Source organism: Talpa occidentalis, unplaced genomic scaffold, assembly GCF_014898055.3.
Source record: "Talpa occidentalis isolate TD23 unplaced genomic scaffold, MPIMG_talOcc4v2.1 talOcc4.9, whole genome shotgun sequence".
In the NCBI taxonomy this organism is placed as follows: Eukaryota; Metazoa; Chordata; class Mammalia; order Eulipotyphla; family Talpidae; genus Talpa; species Talpa occidentalis.
Window position 1 is genome coordinate 58,766,402 of NW_023605305.1, and position 19,126 is coordinate 58,785,527.

Consider the following 19,126-nt stretch of genomic DNA (forward strand, 5'->3'; position numbering starts at 1 on the left):
GCCTCTCAGCATGATTTCAATCCCTGGCTGACCAGGGAGCTACCCACATGGTGCAGCAGACCTCTTCTGACTTGCCTGCTGCTCCCCTCACCAGTGTGTTTCAGTCAGTCCACTTGTTCTGTTCCCCAGAAGTGCACAGGGGGTGAGAGGATTCGCCAGAGACAGAGCGGGAAGCAGAGTAGGCAGGCTGACTGAAATACACTGCTGAGATCCCATATAGACAGGTTAGTTTAGACTAGGAGAAAGTTATAAAAAAGAAGTGAGATGAATACCACATTATTTATATCAACCAAATTTCAATGTAATAATCAGATTATTTTGAATACTAAGTGACATTACTAGAAAATGCAATTCTATTATTAAAAAGGAAGCATGCAAATACTTAAGGACTGCCACAATTATTAAATATACAATGCTATTCAATCTAAGATTTCCTTTAAAACAAACAGACTTTCAATCACACAAAGCTTTTTCTCTAGAATTTAGACTAAAATGCTATGAATTAGAAGAAAAAAGTACTGATAAAAGTAGTGGCTCATTCAAATAAATCAATTTGAAAGTATTATAGATTAAGTTGACATATTAAGTAATATGATAAAAATGGAAGAAGGCTGAATTTCAAAAAGGAATTTAGAATGATAGCACAAGAAATTCCAAGAATGATAATAATTTTTTGACAATATAGAGTGGAAAGTGTTAGCATGTAATTCTTAAACAGGGCATAAGGTGGTGCTCTACTCTACCAATTCACACAAATTCATATAAGCTAAAACAGAACTGTTAATTCATCATACACAAATTTTAGTTATTTTCATTCATAATGTATGAGAAAATAATGAAAATCACAAATTAAAAATATGTAAAGTTGAAAAGCCTAGCCATCAAATCAAAACAAATATATTAGTAAGTTATATTTTTTCTTGGAACACATGAACATGTTTTAACATGCTAATTCTGTATTATTATTAAAGTTCTAGTGAGATAGAATTATTAAACAGTATATTTGCCATAGACAGAATTTATCATCATCATTGTTGTTTTTTTATAAATATATCTTACATCACATACATATTAGAAAGTAAATTCCTTTTAGTTCTTTAACTTTCATTATTAAAGAATTTTAAACACTAGTAGTTTAAAAGCAAAAAACCAAACAGATGATTTACACAGAGAAAACTTCTGAAGTGGATTGTCACCTAATCTATTTAAGAAGTTGAACTGATCAAAATTTTGAAATGTGAGACATATTTGTAGCAGAAGTATTATTTGAAACCTTCACAAAATTAAGTTAACCATTCTGAAGTTTAAATTGTTTGTATTGTTATATAGAGATAGATATAAAACATATATGTGTTATACAACATAATTCACGTACAACATATACATATGTTATGCTACACAAAGGTAGGCATATTACACTTAGGATTCTGGATATAGGAAGGATTATATATCTGCAGTACGCAACTCATGGTTTGGGACCTCTTTAATTCTAGTCATCACTGTTGAGGTTATTCTGCTCTCAAAGAAAACTTTCTGCTGTTCCTTATACATTACAAAATTTAAGCAAGAAGAAAAGCCCTTTTGTAAGTGACATTTCTCAACACCACATGAAATTGAGGTACCCAAACTTGTTTAAAAAAGATTTAAAGTGTTTAATATAATTAATCTAATAATTCTTTTACTAAGTTATTCTACTAATTTCAATTAAAACTAACTATATAACTATATTTATAACCAAGAACTTCTTAGGGCTGTTATGAAACTAAGAAATATATAAAACCTATAAAATAAATAAAAACCTAAAAATAAATGCAAAAAATAACTGAATCCTGCTAAATAACAAAAGGATCATTTCAGTTCAACTAAGAAATATCATTAACAGTGAAATATCAGATAATATCAGGATCTAAAACAGGATAGAAAGTCAGGTAAGTGATATAGGGCTAGGAATTATTTCCAAAATACATTTCATTTTATATGAAGGCTACAGAATTTAGAAGTTGACAGTATGTCATCTTCTTTTAATCACTAAATTCTTGGAATACTTTTTTACGTAATTTCCAATTATCATCACTATCATTTCCTGTTCTGCAGGTCCTAGATGCCAAAATTCAGTCTTTTGTTACATAATTACCATAGTCTACAGACCAATTTTGGCAGATGTGTTTCAAAAGTGCATTAAATATAAATTTTCCCAATTTATTGATAAGGAAACTGAGACTCAAGAGGGCTGTTGACTACAAAGGTCACACAGTAAGTAAGTGTCAAAGCTAGGGTTAAATTACAGGTCGTAATCAGCACCTAGAACAGTGCTTAGCAAAGCAGTCACTCAATATTGTTGGAAAAAAAATGTATGTATAAATGAAATAGAATGCTATACTACCTTGGTATTACTAATAACCTAGTGAAAAAGGTATTTTTAATTCAAGGTCTATGTTTTATACTAAGCAAAATTGCTGGCATACAATACCTGTTTAGTAAATATTTGTTGAGTAGAACTAAAAGAATTATATTGGTTTGGGTTCAATTAACAAGAACATGACATAGAAAAAGTTTTATTATGGCTTTAATATAATTCATAGCAATGTTTAATTATATCTCCTTTTTTACTGGCTAAAGTTATGTCTACTTACACTTTTGAATCAGGTAAACCAGTTAAGTTAGTTTTATTAGCATTTAATTTAATACAAAAAGGTTCCATTGGTGGAAAATAATATTATTGGACACTAAATATTGTGTGTGAACATGTTGGACATGCACACCAAATTGCTTAGGGTGTATAGATTCCTAAACAGTCTGAACAAAATTCCTTGGAGATAATGTTTCAAAATTTTAATATAGAACAAATGTCACTGTCTAGCAATTTAAAGATATAAGGGACTTCAGAGTTCAATAACAAATACAGAGTTGTTATTTGAAACAAAAATGTAGCTCTTGAGAACAATCAGTTCAGTTTTCTAACAGCAGTTATAGTATGTGGTCATAACCATTTTTCCCCCTTTTACAGAGGTCTCTAGGTACACATTTTTAATGTATCCTAGCAGTTTCCAGTTAATGTTTTATATTTCTGTAGCCATTATTTTCTGTTGAAAGAAAACTAGTAAAGGTTGAGTCTAGAAAGGGAAAACAAAGGAAGAAGATCAATATTAACACTCTACAAATATTGACTTAGCAAAGTGACTTTGTTGTCTTTCTCTCATAGGAATTGATATTGAACAAATGACTTATTTATAAGATATACCTATGGAAACTGTTAAACAAAACAAAAATATTGTTTGGTAAAGTCTGTAATTAGATAATCTATTCATCGAGTTCAAAAACTGAAGAGTCATTTTCAAAATGAAGACCTTTTAGTAATATTCTAATTTACCATTGCTATCTTAACAGTACTGAAAACTAGCTGGCTAATACACAGATATACTGCGATCCACAGAAAAACATCAATTTCCTCACAAACTTCACTGGTTCTCAGTTGACACCGAACAGTTAATAAACGTAATTTAAAATGTTTTCCTAAAAAAATCACATATGATAATTTATAATACTATACCTTTATTGAGTTTGGCTCAGTTAGCTTTGGATTTCTGTTATCATTTGCACCCATGGTAATTGTGAAGGAAACAGATGTTTTGAACTTTCTAGTTGCTTCCAGTAAAGAACTCCTCGTGTCACCTGTAAAAGTGATAATCATTTGGTCTCACATCATACAAAGTTGCCACAGTAAGTTTGTTTCTAAGCAAAGTGTAGTATAAAAGGTCTGTGTATTAATTTTGTTCTCTTTGTTCTTCCTTTTGAAATAAAGCCAGAAGTTTTATATTAATTAGGCTTTAGCAGCCCCTAATTTATAGGCTACTAATCAGATTCCTTATTGCAATATGTCACCTTTTAGGCAGAAATTTTACTTTTAATAAAATATAATGAGCATAGCCAAGTCAAGTTCCATAATAAAATTTTACTTCAAGAGACTTTTATAACTTAAAGAGTCTAGAAACTGCAGCTAACAAAAGTTAGATTCTCATTCGTTTTATCAAGATAAGCTAAGATGGAAGGAAAAATTTACTTGAATATGACTCTCCATTCTGAATCAAGAAATGTTTATTGTCAAAAGTAAATACCTTTATTTGAGAATGTTTCCTGATCAATTTTTCTTATGATTCTCGGTGATGGTTTTGATATTGGTGATGACTCCCGTTCAGGGGACCCTTCAATGTGGCTCCCAAACTGCTGACGCTTCAGCTTACTATCAACCTCCAGCTTTTCTAAAGTAGTTTTGAGACATTGCTCATTGGTTGTCATATATAATTTACAAAACTACAGGAATAAAAAAGGAGTCCAGTGGGTAAAGCATTCAGTCACACATGTGGGAGAAGGCAAATGCACATTAGTAGGCAAGGGATAGACTGATAGATGGAATATATTTCCTATTGAACTAGGTTACTCATTTTATTTTCTTGAATCAGATTGACCACCCTCAAGTGACCTAGTGAAATGCAGCCATGATTCACAGAAGGGGTCATACTCTGAGTGAAATAAAATGCTGCACAAAGAGAAGTGATTTATTATTATTTTTTATAAGACATGTGTAGACTTGCGTTTGTTCTAAATAATTTTTATGATCCTTCTACCCCAGAAAAGGCCCATTTCTAAGGGGAGTCTCTATGTTTGTGTCTGTGTTAAACACTCACATGTTTTAACTTGGTTATGCTATTTTTAATGTAGTCATTAGATTACAGCTATGGAAGTAGAGAGATTAAATTCCTAGTACAATCAGTTTATAATATATAAGTATATGTTGCCAGTATTAAAAAGATGTGCCCCTTTAAAAAATACTTTTTCTACACAGTAAGAAAATTTACTTCTATGAGCTTATGTACCTTGATATAGTCAAATTTGCCATCCGCATTCACATCAGCCAAATTTATTATGGCATTTACTTCGTCTCGAGTCATCTTCTCACCTCTCTGAAAAAAATAAGATTTATTTTAAGCAACATGACTATTATACTTTGCCATTTATGGGGATAGTGGAAGTTCATTTTAATCCTTTCTATAAGTAAGTCTGAATATATGGTTTCATTATAAATCTCAGAATGAGTATATGACAAGCAAGAATGAAACTGTAATATAATATAAAATTTCACAATTTTATTAAATTTTATAAAAGTGTGCTGAACTTCAGTTTATTAAACTTCAACAATTGTATATTGGAGATCTAGTAATGGCTACTATTGAATTTAAAGTAATGATACTTTCTCACAATGTACTAAGAAATAAAATGAATTCCTAATCTCATTTCTGCATTGTTTCTCTCTTACTTATCCCATATGAACCTATCATTGATTTACAAAGGATTCCAGACAGGAAAGAACTGCAAAAGAGCAAAAGAGAATTATAATATGGGCTCAATTTTATACTTTATTTTTTATTACAAAGCATCTTCCATCTAGAAGGATCTTTAAGTACTTTGTACACCACATATATCTGATCCATTTCACCTGATAATGAAATACCTTTTTTTTTTTTTTTTTGTGGGACCCTCGCCGGCAGCCGGGGAACGAACCGGTGCTGCAGAGGCTGCTGGCAGCCTTGCAGCCCAGCGCTCAACCACTGCGCCACCAGCTAGATCCCTAGCTGTTTTGCAAAATGAGCAAATTAGAAAATTGTTTCACAGATCTTACCTTTGTTAGAAGTTTATAAAGATCAGTGTGTAAAATAGAACCATCATCATGTACATCTAATTGCTTAAATGATTTTAGCAGTTCTGCTTTTGAAGTAGGTTTTTCCTTCCTTAAAATTATACAAAAATCATCAAAATTCAGTTTGGCAGTTTGAGGAGTCCAATATTTATTAATGGTCTTTTGGGATGGATTTCTTCCTGCATGCTGAAGTGCTGCCCGATAAAAACAAGTATTACTTGTTATAGTAATATTTGGAATTGGTATTTAACTGTATTTTTTCTTTAAATCATTATATATTATAATATTAAAAACCAAATTAACATATATACATACCAACATATTACCTTTGGTGTTCATAATCTAGTGATATCAGTATGTGTTTTACATTCACAAATATATATATATATATATATATATATACACACACACATATGTAAGATGCTGATTTATCATGCCAAAATAAATGGATTTTCCCTATTCTGACAGTTTGGTTCTCAATCTACATAGTTTAATTAACTGATAACATCCAATTTACTTAGTAAGAGATCCTTGAGGGAAAAAAAAGGTTAAGGACATAAGAATAACAACAAAAAAGCATAAATTGCTCCATTTAATGGCACAACAATTATCTTAATGTAACAAGAATATTACTATCAACAATGTATGGTAACTAAAAATGCTCATCATGATACATTATAGTTTCAAGGACATTAATCATGTTTCAAATGTCAATTATAGGTACAAAAAATGATCTACTTGCAGTTATGGACCTTCTAAATATCAATAATGTCAACATACTTTGAGAGAAGAATATTATAGAGATGCAATGGCCAAGTTACTTTTCATTTTTAACCATGAAACATAAAAATCCTTCTATAACTAGCTATTCTTAAGATATGCCTATTTGAAAAACTATGCCTTCCTATGTATGAAAGGCAAAGAATTAAAATGAGAAAGGCTCTGTATATTTGTATATCTCATGTAACACTAAAATATAATTTTCTTAAACATAAACAACTGTAGATATTTTATACAATTGAACAAAATAATTTGGTATTATTGAACAATAATTTGCAAATTATTTGCAATAAGCAAACTTTTTATTTTAAGACTTAATAGTATTTAACATGAACCAATGATAAATTTCCTAAGTACTATAGAAGGGTTTAACAGATTTAAAAGATATAACTGTTCTGAGTTGTAATACCAACTTCTATAATAAAGCCTTATTTTGGATATTTCCAGATATTTTAAGTGAGATTTCACAAGATCCATGCTTAGTCAATCAACACTAAAAAATAACCTGTTTTAATGTAACAAGGACTAATATATATAAAACAATTAAACCAAAGAAATGTCCTCAAGGAAATCAGTTCAGGGTATTAAACACAGACATTTGTGAATACACTATATTGAGCATTTGTTGTGCAGAAGCATAATACATGGTGATTTTTTTCAGAGGTATAAACTTTTTGGTACCTAAGAAGTTTATAATCTAAATTGGAACTCTACATCCAAAGTATAAAAGGGCTATCTGTGGCCATGATTTATGGTTAATAATATATTAATAACATGTTAATAACCATGTTAGCATTTATGATTGATAATGAGTACATAGACTAAGAAGAATTCTCCAGATTACACAAGTGCTTGGTACACAGATAAACTTTGGCACAGAAACAAAAACAAGAAGATTATCTAGAAGTAACTTTCAGAGCTAAAAAAGAAAAAAAAATGCTGTAGTAACTGCTATCTTCCATTTACCTTGAATGCTTTTGTGTAAATTTGTAGAGTATGTATTTTAGGATGCCATCCTCAGCCAACTCTACCCTTTAAAAGCTAGGAATACAAGTAGTACTTAAATGTAGTTGTGCTTTGGAACCAAGAGTCTGAAAGAAAATGGTATTTTTCTGTACTGCTCTAGGAAACCAGGTGTGTGATACCCACAATGACAATTCAGCCATTCAAAATATACTTTTGATTACACAGCAACTTTCTCAGGAAAAAATTAACTATGTCAAAATAAGTACTCGGTAAGCGGACATTCTGTAGCTAAGAATTTGGTATAATTCATTAACTACTAACCTAACTATAATGTCTAGTTTTAAATTTTGTTGGAGCCCACTATTAAGTCTGATGACAATAAAAACATTATTAACTACAAGTGTTTAAAAAAATCTGATACCAATATACCAACCTTTTGCCAGTGTTTATGTTAACCTTTGATATTAGTATATAACACATGTCAGTTGGGGATGGAGGGTGGGGAAAGGAACTCTAAAAGTTTTAGTATCAGTAATACTCTATCTAACCTTGAAAGGGAATGTCAAAGCACATGTTATGTGCTTGAGTGTCAGAAGGATATAGATCAAAGACATAGTAAAAAGAAAGACATCACTGCTTCACAATACTTTTCTTTAAATCTAGATTATATTAAATCAATCATTACAGTTACCAAAGTATTCCACCATAAAAACCAAAGGTATATATGTCACTGAAAAGATAAATACTGCATTTATCTTCCCAGATATTCCATAAGACTGATAGCACCTTAGTAATACATATTCACTGATTCACAAACTAAATGCCATAAAGATGGAAGGCAGGGGCCTCCCCTGCTGGCGGAGCGGTTGAGCACCAGGCTGCAAAGCTGCCCGCAGCCTCTGCAGCGCGGGTTGATCCCCGGCCTCCGGCGAGGGTCCCACATGGCACGACAGACCTCTCCTGCCCCGCCTTCTGCTCCGCTCAGCAGTGTATTTCGTCACTCTGCCTGTTCTGTTCCCCGCTCTGGCTCTGGTGAATTCTTTCACCCTCCTGCACTTCTGACTGTACCCAGTGCTTGTATAAATAAATAAATAAATAAATCTTTAAAAAAAAAAAAGATGGAAGGTAAATTAAACTTTTGAATTTAGTAGATTTGTGATATTGGCCTATTTTCCAAAAGAATAAATAAAAACTAAAATTACAGTTCTTAATTAAAAACAAGTCTTAATCTTTTCAATTGTCACATTCCCCAAATTTAATTTCCTCAAATAGGGATCTTACTGCACACAAATCCAAGACATTGTTGCAAAATAACACATTTTAAAATTTAAGGTAACTGTTTCTAAAGTAGGCAAAATAACTCAGTTTTTGTACTCCTGAAGTTATCAGGCTTGGTGTCATGGACATGAGTATTCAATATTCTTTGGTACTGTTGTTTACCACTTTATCAAGACTAAAGATCTCTAAAATATAAAGACCAAAGTCATTTCATGTAACTGGCAAGGTCCAAACTACTGATTTGGGGCATTTTGTGACAAGAAAAATTTAAAACATGGTAAAGGAGAGAAGCAAAAGAAAAAGGAAAAAGACCAACCTCACCACCCTTCAAAAATAAAATAAAATAAAATAAGCCCTAGAACTCTTTTCTCTCTAAAAATTTCACTAATTTCCTAACAATTCTCTTTTTTATAATCATTCAACCCATTTTTACATCTCCTTTACATTTTCCTCAGTATAGTTCAAATTCAAACTAGTGATACAGATGCTAAAAGTGTTTCAATGCTATTATTATAAATCTTAAGGTATTAAAATGAGAATTAAAGAAATATATATCTAAACAAGTAATTGATAGACACCTTAAAAATACTTAGTTTGCATAATTTGCAAATGTTTCGACACTCCTAGTACATTTTATTATATAAAATAGTTCAATAGCAATGTGGTTCCACTGCACAGGGTTTCTCAGAAACTAGGATGATTCAGCAAAGTAATTCTAATTGCAGTTTTTCTGATCTATTAACTTTCAATCAATAAGGCAAAATACTTAAATTAGAATAAAAAATTTACCTAAGTAAAGTTGATCTTTAGAAATAATGTTTTCTAAACTGCTTTTGAAAACAGTTAAGTAGGCAGCTCTACAATTCATATAAAATATCTCCTCTTCTGTTAGTGGAAATTTCTTTGTCCGAGTACTCTCTGAAAGTGTTGATTTCTGATTGGAGAAAGCGGTATCACTTCCTGGACTGATGGCCATTCTATAAGAAAATAATTTTAAAATTTGTTTTAGCTGATGCTGAAATAAGAGGAAAATTCAGGACATTAAAGTTTTTGTGTGAAAAAAGACAAATATCATAATATGTATATAGACGTACTACCATCTGTTAACAAGAATTCGCCCTTGGCTCTTGATTCATTTATAGATGATATAGATTTATGGATATAACATATGATTTATATATAAATATATAAGTAAAAGTAAGTAATATATGTGTGAGCAAGTAAGGTAGGGAAGAAGGAAGAAGTTGAAGAGAGAGAAAAGGGAGGAGGGAGAGGGAGAGAAAGAGAAAGAACACCAAAGGACAAAGCCAAAACAGAGATGCAACATAACTAATAAAGAACAATCATAGAGCAACGGAAATCACACTTCTATTTTCTCAAAATAAGAGAACAGTCAGTTGAGACTCTTCCCCGGGTTGTCATGAGAATGAAATAAATTAATACGTGTGAAGCATACAGAATAGTGCCTGGCACATAATACGTGGTAAATAAACTGCAGATAGAGTAAAACTTCACAGTGATGAGAATTGAGATATGCCATGATTGGCATCCCTCCTCCACAGCAGGATCAAGCAGGTAATTTCACGAACATCTCAATAATGCAGCCACACATTTTAAATGACTGAATTTTAAAATCCCATTTATAGTATTATGATGAGATTTTACTGTGTTCCATTACCAATACTAATATTTTGGATTTATATAGCACCTCTGCTCATAAGAGCTTAAAGAACTATCACGTAACTTGATTTATCCCTACTACAGTGGTCAGGTATTTTTTTGTCCGTTTTACAGATAAGGATATTGAGGGACAGAGATGTCACCCAGCTGATAGTAAGTAGCAGAAGGCAGTAAATTTCAATGACAGTTTCTTCTATATTAATGTGAACAAAGGCTTCTCATGCAACAGTTAATACAAGGCACTAAATTGTGCTGGTGCTCTAACAGCTTCCAACATTATTTTACTCAGCTTTGACTTCTAAGAATACATTCCAACCTAATAAATTGAATATTTCAAGTTCAACAATAAGACGACACAGGTAGGGTCCCCTTCAGGACTCATTGGATCCTTACTCAGGAGGCCTAAATCACTTGCACCTTCTTGAATTATATAGGTCTTTTACACTTGGGAAAGAAAGATAATAATCGCTTATCATGGATGAAGTACCCTATTTATAATACACAGACCGCCTGCCTGACACTTTCATATTACACCAGATTTAGAAGGACCCCATAGGGATGTGGTGTCACAGTCTGGTTACTGCAAATTGGTATCACTATAATTAAGCATCAGAGTTTTAAACACATATACGTGCACGCATCTCCTCACAAACGCGAAAACTGTTCCAATAAGAAAAGGGAGAATAAAGTTCAATTTGCAGGAAGTAATTTTAAAATGTGGTGTTTTTTTCTTTTTTTAAAGAATCGTCCTCATATACTCTTTCCAAAAGAAGTGACTCCCTCACGGGGAAATCCCACTGCAGAAATGTTCCAGAATTCTATTCTTTCCCTTGCTATGACGAGAGACTAAACTGAAGCTTAAATAAATATATAATTGCACCCCTCAGGCTTACAAACCTCCTTCATTTAAAACTCCAGCCCGAGACCCAGACAGGGGCCTAGAGAGAACATTGCAGCAAACGGCTCCATAAATAACCAGCCACACAATAGCAAGAAAAATAAACTGTTAACAAGCGCCTATGGCTTCCAAAGGGCCAAGCGAAAACAGAGCCAGCCAGTCACCGTTTCATCCCAGGGAAATACGTGCACAGCTGATCTTGGACCACCTCTCTCTATTCTTGAATTCCTCTGGGCATAAAACTGTATTTATATGTATATTTCAGGAACTTCCAAAGACAATGTTAGTATGAAAAAGAAGTTTTGTTTTTTTTTTTTTAAAGCGGGGCGTGGTGGGGTGGGAGAAGAGAAAGTCGAATAGTGACGGATCGAGGGAGCAAAGAGGCCGAGACAGCAAGCTGTTTGCTACCTAATTTCAGTTCAGAAACGAGAAAGCGCAGCCGATCCTCTTGGCAGATTCCGCGATGCTCTCGCCGCCGCAGGACAGACCGCGGCCTGTCTTCAATTGCCATGGCAACTGCGCCTCCGCGCCACCGGAAACTAGATACAGAGCACGTCCCACACTGTCCGGCTAGGAATCTAGACACAGTCCACCCCGAGCCAACAGAGATGGCTCTATTGCTCCTCATCGAAGGGCAGTTTACGACTAGCATCCTGCGAGAGGGGCCAGGGTTGAACTGGCAGGGACTGGCAGAGGTCCTAGGGGAGTGCACTCCCGCCCCCTGCATACACTCGGAACTCTAGTGACTGGCAGCGTGTTTCCGGCGGGCCTCGATGAATGTGACACCGTTTTGAGCGCCCGCCCTCCCGCGCTTTTCAGGCTTCAGCGTTGCGCTCGCAAGTATTTCTGACCGCGGAGGAGGTTGCTTAGTCGTTTTTATCCGACGGCGGTGCCGCTTTCCTGACAGTCGAAATGCCGTAGGTATCTCCTCCCCACGTATTGCTGCTTGTTGGGCCCTCTGTGAAAAAGAAGAGATTACATATGACCCGATAACCATTTTCGTTTTGCTGCTTTTCTGAATTTTGTGTCCTCAGTTGACAGTTCCTGTTGCTTGGTCTCCTCCACCCATCTGTGCCCCTCTGAGAGCCGTGCTCCTCCAGGAGTCCATGCTCACTTTAATTCTGATTCTCCCAGGCTTTTGGCAGAGTTGCTTTCATAGGCTATGGCTATATATTAGCCATGTATTGCTTGACATAATTTCAAAACATGGCTAATTTTACCGAGGATGGGACAGAGTAGATTGAAACACGACGTATAATTTGATAAAGTCCTCTAGTGTCCACATTAATGTGGTCAGTTCATATAAAAATGGAAGAACTCAAGGACTAGGTCTCAAGAGACCTGAATTCCAGCTCTGAAACAAGGAAACAGACAATTAAGGAAAGAACTATCCAACCATTAGGCAAGTCTTAACCAACTGTGAGCTTCAAGCTTCCTACTTATTGCTGCCCTATTTAAAAACAAACAAACAAACAAAAAAACTCAGTAAAGAACTTGGCGGGGGCGGGAATAGTATCTAATACGTGAAAATTTCTGGCTTTCCCTTTTTCCAAGCTGGCTTAGGTACCCCATCCCGTGTATGTCTACACTAACATTGCCCCGTTCAGGTTTGAGCAAAATGCAGAGTAACCTAGTGGGAGAAACAATTGTATCAAATAGAAATTGGCATGAAAATGGAAAGATATACAGGAACAATAACCTACTTTTGTTAAATCTTTAATTACGATTTGGATACTGTGCTGTATGAAGGTGGAGTAGTGTTTAAGTCATGTTGATGACTTGTGGTTATGCATTTGAGATACTAAATGGGATTGTGTAAGCTATCTTGTTTCTAGTTTCGTTGAACCTTGACAGGGAAAAATGTAGTTGAGTAATTTTGGAAATACACATGGCTTCAGTGAATCTAAAATAAATAGGAAACCGTGTTTAATGACACTAGAATGAATGGATGAATCTTCAAACCATAATGGGTGAATGAACCAATTTCTGGAAGACTGAATATAGTATAATAACTTTCTAAAGTTTAAGAACAAACAAAAACAAACTTATTACTTAGGAGTAAGTATGTATGTATGTGATAAGATTAATTAAAAAAACAAAAATAATAAGTACAAAATTCGGTTTAATGGTCACAATGTAGGGAAAGCAGAGACTAGAGAAGCAGATAGGGGTATGTACCTACATTAAAAATGATTTAGTACTTAAACTTTGTAGTAAGCTTACATTTTTTTATTTTCATATTATACCTCTCATAACTTGCTCATCTTACGTGTATCTTTTGGTGTGCATCAACACTACTTAAAATGTTTTTAAAGGATTTAGAAGTTACCTATCTTGAATTAAGTGCTCAGTTAACTATATAGTTTCTCTGCAGTCTCTTTGGTCATGTAAGACAGATACTATCTTGGAACTAAATGTGACTTCTGGTTTGATTAGGTTAATTACCTCCCCTTTCAAACTTGCTCCTCCTCAATGTATGTTACAAAATTAGTGGCATCATCATTTTTTCTAAGTTGAAAGTTTATTTATTTTTTTATATTTGAAGACTTTGGAGCAAAATAAACCAGGATTTGAATCTTGGTTTTGCTGCTTTAGTGGTTGTAGGACCATTAGATTGTTACTCAGTGTTCTTTTCAGCAAGATAGTTACTTAATAAATATCTGTAATGAATGGTTAGTTGCCACTTTGAAAGTATTTCATCCTAGCTAGACAAATTTCATATCATATTTATATTTGCATAAACTAAAGTCAAACATACCTTTATAATAGCTCTTGCTATAGTCATATCACATTCTAGTGATTTTTTTTCTTACATCTTTTTCTTTATAAAGCTTCCTAGCTAGCACCACTTGATTAGTCTTTCTACTTAGTGTGAACTTAGTCTTTCTACTTAGTCATTCTAATTTAGTCAAGGACGAACCTCTGAGAGATAATTTTTTTCTGTTCTTATGGACTGAACTAAGTTTGGAACAGTATTAGTGTTGAGGAAAATTATTTGTAACAGTATTTCTGTGGAGTCCATTCTGAGTATATATTCATAAACATCTAAGGGTTTTCTGAAAGAACATTGAAATACGCTTTCTTTTACTTGATAAAGGAAAATGAATGTAAGCATATAAGCTCAGAAGCAGTTTTATTGAACCTATCTGAGTTTGTAGTCATGCTGGAGGTAATGCCAAATACAATGATTTTTACTCTGTGGACTGATTATAAAGAAACACGGTGTGAACTGACATGTCAGGTGATGTAAAAGCCAACCATTTAATAAACATCCTTTGAATCACAGTAGCTGTTCAAAGTTCTGTAAATTCTTGTACTGAAAAGCACCATGTATTTTTTTAAAGATTTATTTAATTAATTTATGCATACAAGAGCCAGGGTGTAGGCCAGAGGTACAGGAGGGTGAGATGATTCCTGAGAGACAGAGTGGGGAGCAGAACAGGCAGATCTACTGAAATACACTGCTGAGGGAAGCAGCTGGCAAGACAGGAGAGGTCTGCTGCACCAGGTGGGTTAGCTCCCTGGCTGGGGATGGAATTCATGCCACAGTGGTTGGTGATAGCTTGATAGTGCTGGGACTTTAACCCTGCATCACCAGGGAGGGAGGCCCATAACCATGCATTTTAAAAGAAAATTGTTTTTAGAATTTAATATAAGTATGAATAATTTGAATTTTAAATACAGTCCTTTACTGAAAAAGTAAAGACAGAAGAAAGTAAAGTATAATACAACCTTGTTATAATGATATGAGGGACCCTGCTGATATCACAGACCAGAATCTCTAAGTCTCCATCATTGAAAGCAACTAGATTGTGAATGAATCATATTTTTATTGCACTAATGCACTTGTATGAAATTCAATCTCAAGGGGTGAAACAGAAAAGTGAGCTGAAGCCAGAACACTATGTAGTAAGCACAGGTGAAAGGAGAATTAGCCTGATATATATGTTGCATGTAGTAGACTAAACCTTGGGCTACATAACATAAAATATCAAATACTTAATTTGAGGAATATTCTACAAAAATATCTGGTCTACACTCCTGAGAAATCTCAAGGTCAAGAAAAAGAGAGGTTGAGGAATTGTTCTAGATTTAGGTAGTCTAAAGAGATGGTACAGCTAAATGCAGTGTGTGATTCAGAATTGAATCCTAGACTGGTGGATAAATTGGCTATAAAAAACATAATGGAGCAAGTGATAAGATCTAAATATGGACTATTGATAATTTTGTATAAATGATAAATTTCCCAATTTTAATCAGTATGTAGAAATCTGACTCGCTTGCTGCTCCCCTCAGCAGTGTACTTTTGGTCAATCTGCCTATTCTGCTCCCCACTCTGTCTCTGGTGAATCCTCTCACCTTCCACACCTCTGGCCTGTACCCAGCTCTTGTATGCATAAATAAATATTTAATAAAAAATCAGCTGGATTTCTACATCAGTGAACTATCAGGAAAAAAAATAAGAAAGTAATCTCATTTGCAACTGTAAATATTAAAAAAAAGTATAAATTTAACCAAGGAAATGAAAGACCTGTACACTGAAAACTGTAAGACATTTCTGAAAAAATTGAAGACACAAATGGAAAGCTATTCTGTTCTCATAGAGTAGAAGAATATTAAATATCAGTGTTTTAAATAAATATAAATTAAAATAGTCATACTACTCAAAGTAATTTATACATTCGATGCAATCCCTATCAAAATGCAATGGTATTTTTTTACAGAAATAATACAAACAATTCAAAAGTTTGTATACAACCATAAAAACCCTAAGCAACCATAGCAATTTATTTATTTATTTATTTATACAAGAACTGGGGTACAGGTCAGATGCATGGGAGGGTGAGAGGATTCACCAGAGACAGAGTGGGGAACAGAACAGGCAGACTGACGAAATATACTGCTGAGGGGAGCAGTGGGCATGACAGGAGAGTTCTGCTGCACCATGTGCGACCCTCGCCGGCCGGCCGGAATTGAACTGGTGCTGCAGAGGCTATGGACAGCTTCACAGCGCTGTGCTCAACTGCCTACGCCACCAGGGGAGGCCCAGTAACCAAAGCAATTTTGAGGAAGAACAAAATGAAAGCATCTTGCTTCCCAATTTTGAGTTATATTACAAAGTTATAGTAATCAAAAGAGTATTTTATGTCCATAAAAATGGACATATAGGCCAATGGAACAAAATAGAGAGCCAGAAATAAAATCATGCATATATGGAACCAAGATCATAAAATATGAAAAGGACAATCTCAGTAAATGGCGTTGGGCCTCCCTGGTGGCACAAGGGTTAAAGTCTCAGTACTATCAAGCTATCACTAGCCACCACAGCCTGAGTTGGATCCCTAGCCAGGTAGCTAACTCACTTGATGCAGCAGACTTCTGTCTCCCTGCTGCTTCCCTCATCAGTATATTTCATTAGCTCTGCCTGTTCTGCTCCCCACTCTGTCTCTGATGAATCCTCTCCCCACCACCCCACACCTCTGGCCTACACCCCGGTTCTTGTATGCATAAATAAATAAAAATAACACTTAAAAAAGACATAAATAGCAAAAGATGTATACTCTTACCCTCAGCTTTGCTATTTAAAATTATATAAAATTATGTTTAATCCAATTTATGTTAAATTGTATCAGAAAACCTGAGAGCATGTAATTCTGTGAGTTTTTTTTAATCACCATTATGTTTTTTTTAATTAATAATAAATTTTGAAGTGTTTCATGTTCTTAATTAGGAATAAAGTAGCTCATTTTCTCTAGAATAGCTATTATAATAGTGTCACTGCTATTAATAATCTGTAATGAAACTCATCTACTTGTCTGTTTTCTTGAATCAGTATACCTACTTAGTATACTATAATGTGGAAAGTTAAATAAAATAGGAAAGGATAGTCTTAGTGATAATAGCTAGTTCTACAGTTACTTTCTATTCCCACTGATATAAAATTACATGTCAAATGTTTTTTATCTTTTTAAAATTCCTGGACCCCCCTCGTGGTGCCAAGGGTTAAGACACAACCTGTGAAACTATCTGCAGCCATTGCAGCACACAAGTTTGATCCCTGGCCAGGGAGCTATGGCAGCATTGGTCCCATTATCCCCAGCCAGAGGTGCAGAAGACCTCTCCTATCCCACCCGCTGCTACTCTCAGCAGTGTATTTCAGTAGATTGGCCTGTTCTGCTCCCCGTTCTGTCTCAGGTGAATCCCCTCCTCCCCCCACACGTCTGGCCTGTACCCCAGTTCTTGTATGCGTAAATAAATAAATCTTTTAAAAATAAAATAAAATTCCCCACAGTAATTCTGGTAACAACCAGAATTTTTTTTTAAGATTTATTTATTTATGCATACAAGAGCTGGGGTACAGGCCAGAGCTGTGGCGGGCGAGGGGAGGTGAGAAGATTCATCAGAGACAGAGTGGGGAACAGAGCAGGCAGACTGGCTGAAATATACTGCTGAGGGGAGCAGTGGGTGAGACAGGAGAGGTCTGCTGTGCCATGTGGGATTGAACTTGTGCTGCAGAGGCTGCGGATTGCTTCATAGCATGGTGCTTAACCCCTTGCACCATGAGGGAGGCACCACAACCAGAATTTTTTGATCCGAGTGAACTTACAACCAAGTAAACTTAAAAGATAGAATATTTAAATTATGGGCATAAATAAAAATTTGGATTAAGTTGGAGGTAAGAAGTAACCTGTAAAGGTTATAAGGAAACCCACAGGAGATAGGCTACCATAGGTAGGTGCCGATTTAGAAAATAAATAAATAAATAAATGAACAAATAAATAAATATTTTTAAATTGTGGTAAAAAATACATAATAGAAGTTTGTTTTAGCCATTTGAAAGTGTACAGTTCTGTGACATTAAGTACACCCATCTTGTTATGCAACTATCACCGTCATCCATGACCAGAACTTTTTTTCTTTTTGCAAAACTGAATTTTTAAGCACATTAAGTTATAACTCCCTGTTGTCCCCTCCTCTCAGCCCCAAGCAACCACCATTCTATCTTCTGTCTTTATCAATTTGACCACTTTAAGTACTTCATTTGAGCGGAGTTTTACAGTATTTGTCTTTCCTGTAACTGTCATTATTTCATAATGTCTTCAAGATTCATTCATTTTGCAACATGTTTGTTTCCTTTTAAGACTTTATAGTATTGCACTGTATGTGTATGTTATATTTTGTCTACCAACTCATCTGTTGATAGACACTTGCATTGCTTTCACCTTTAGACCATTGGGAATAATGCTGCTGTGAGCACAGGGTATAACACTATCTGTCTTTTCATGTTCCAACTTTCACTTCTTTTAGGTATAAACACAGAAATGGAATTGCTATATATATATATATCTATATATATACTCTTTATAGAGAGAGATTTTTTTTTTTTTTGTGGGACCCTTGCCAGCAGCGGGGGAACGAACCGGCGCTGCAGAGGCTGTGGGCAGCCTCGCAGCCCAACGCTCAACCGCTGCGCCACCAGGGGAGGCCCAATGGAATTGCTATATTATATAATAATTGTTTGATTTTTTTTTTTAGGCCAACGAACTTTTCCACAGCAGCTGTACTATTTTATAGTCCTACCAGCAGTGCACAAGAATTCCAGTTTCTCCACCTCCTAGCTAATACTTGTTTTTCTGTTTATAGGACAGTGGCTGACCTAATGGGTGTGAAATTCTCATATTTTGATTTGCATTTCCCTAATATAAGTGATGTTGAGTGTTATTGATCATTTGTGATACTTCTTTGAGAAATGTCTATTTGAGTTCTTTGTCTGTTTTCGGTGCCAAATTTTAAAAACAATATGGTAATCAAGAGCATCTTAAAACGTT

The 19,126-nt window shown here is 34.6% G+C and overlaps 2 protein-coding genes across 3 annotated transcripts in view; one reads left to right on the forward strand and one right to left on the reverse strand.

The window, feature by feature from the left end:
* EFCAB7 (EF-hand calcium binding domain 7) overlaps window positions 1–11,994 on the reverse strand; it is a 30,519-nt gene extending 18,525 nt beyond the window's left edge. The window contains exons 1-6 of the mRNA XM_037498465.2: window positions 11,706–11,994; window positions 9,509–9,696; window positions 5,678–5,889; window positions 4,875–4,961; window positions 4,116–4,311; window positions 3,551–3,672 (exon numbers count right to left, since the gene is read on the reverse strand). Of these exons, the coding sequence (XP_037354362.1) occupies window positions 3,551–3,672; window positions 4,116–4,311; window positions 4,875–4,961; window positions 5,678–5,889; window positions 9,509–9,695 (804 nt within the window). The 5' untranslated portion in view covers window position 9,696; window positions 11,706–11,994. The remainder of the gene's footprint in view (window positions 1–3,550; window positions 3,673–4,115; window positions 4,312–4,874; window positions 4,962–5,677; window positions 5,890–9,508; window positions 9,697–11,705) is intronic.
* Window positions 11,995–12,076: 82 nt separating this feature from the next.
* Window positions 12,077–19,126, forward strand: part of ITGB3BP (integrin subunit beta 3 binding protein) — a 51,057-nt gene continuing 44,007 nt past the window's right edge. For both annotated transcript variants that reach the window (XM_037498466.1, XM_054690879.1), the window contains exon 1: window positions 12,077–12,214. In XM_037498466.1, the coding sequence (XP_037354363.1) occupies window positions 12,210–12,214 (5 nt within the window). In that variant the 5' untranslated portion in view covers window positions 12,077–12,209. The remainder of the gene's footprint in view (window positions 12,215–19,126) is intronic.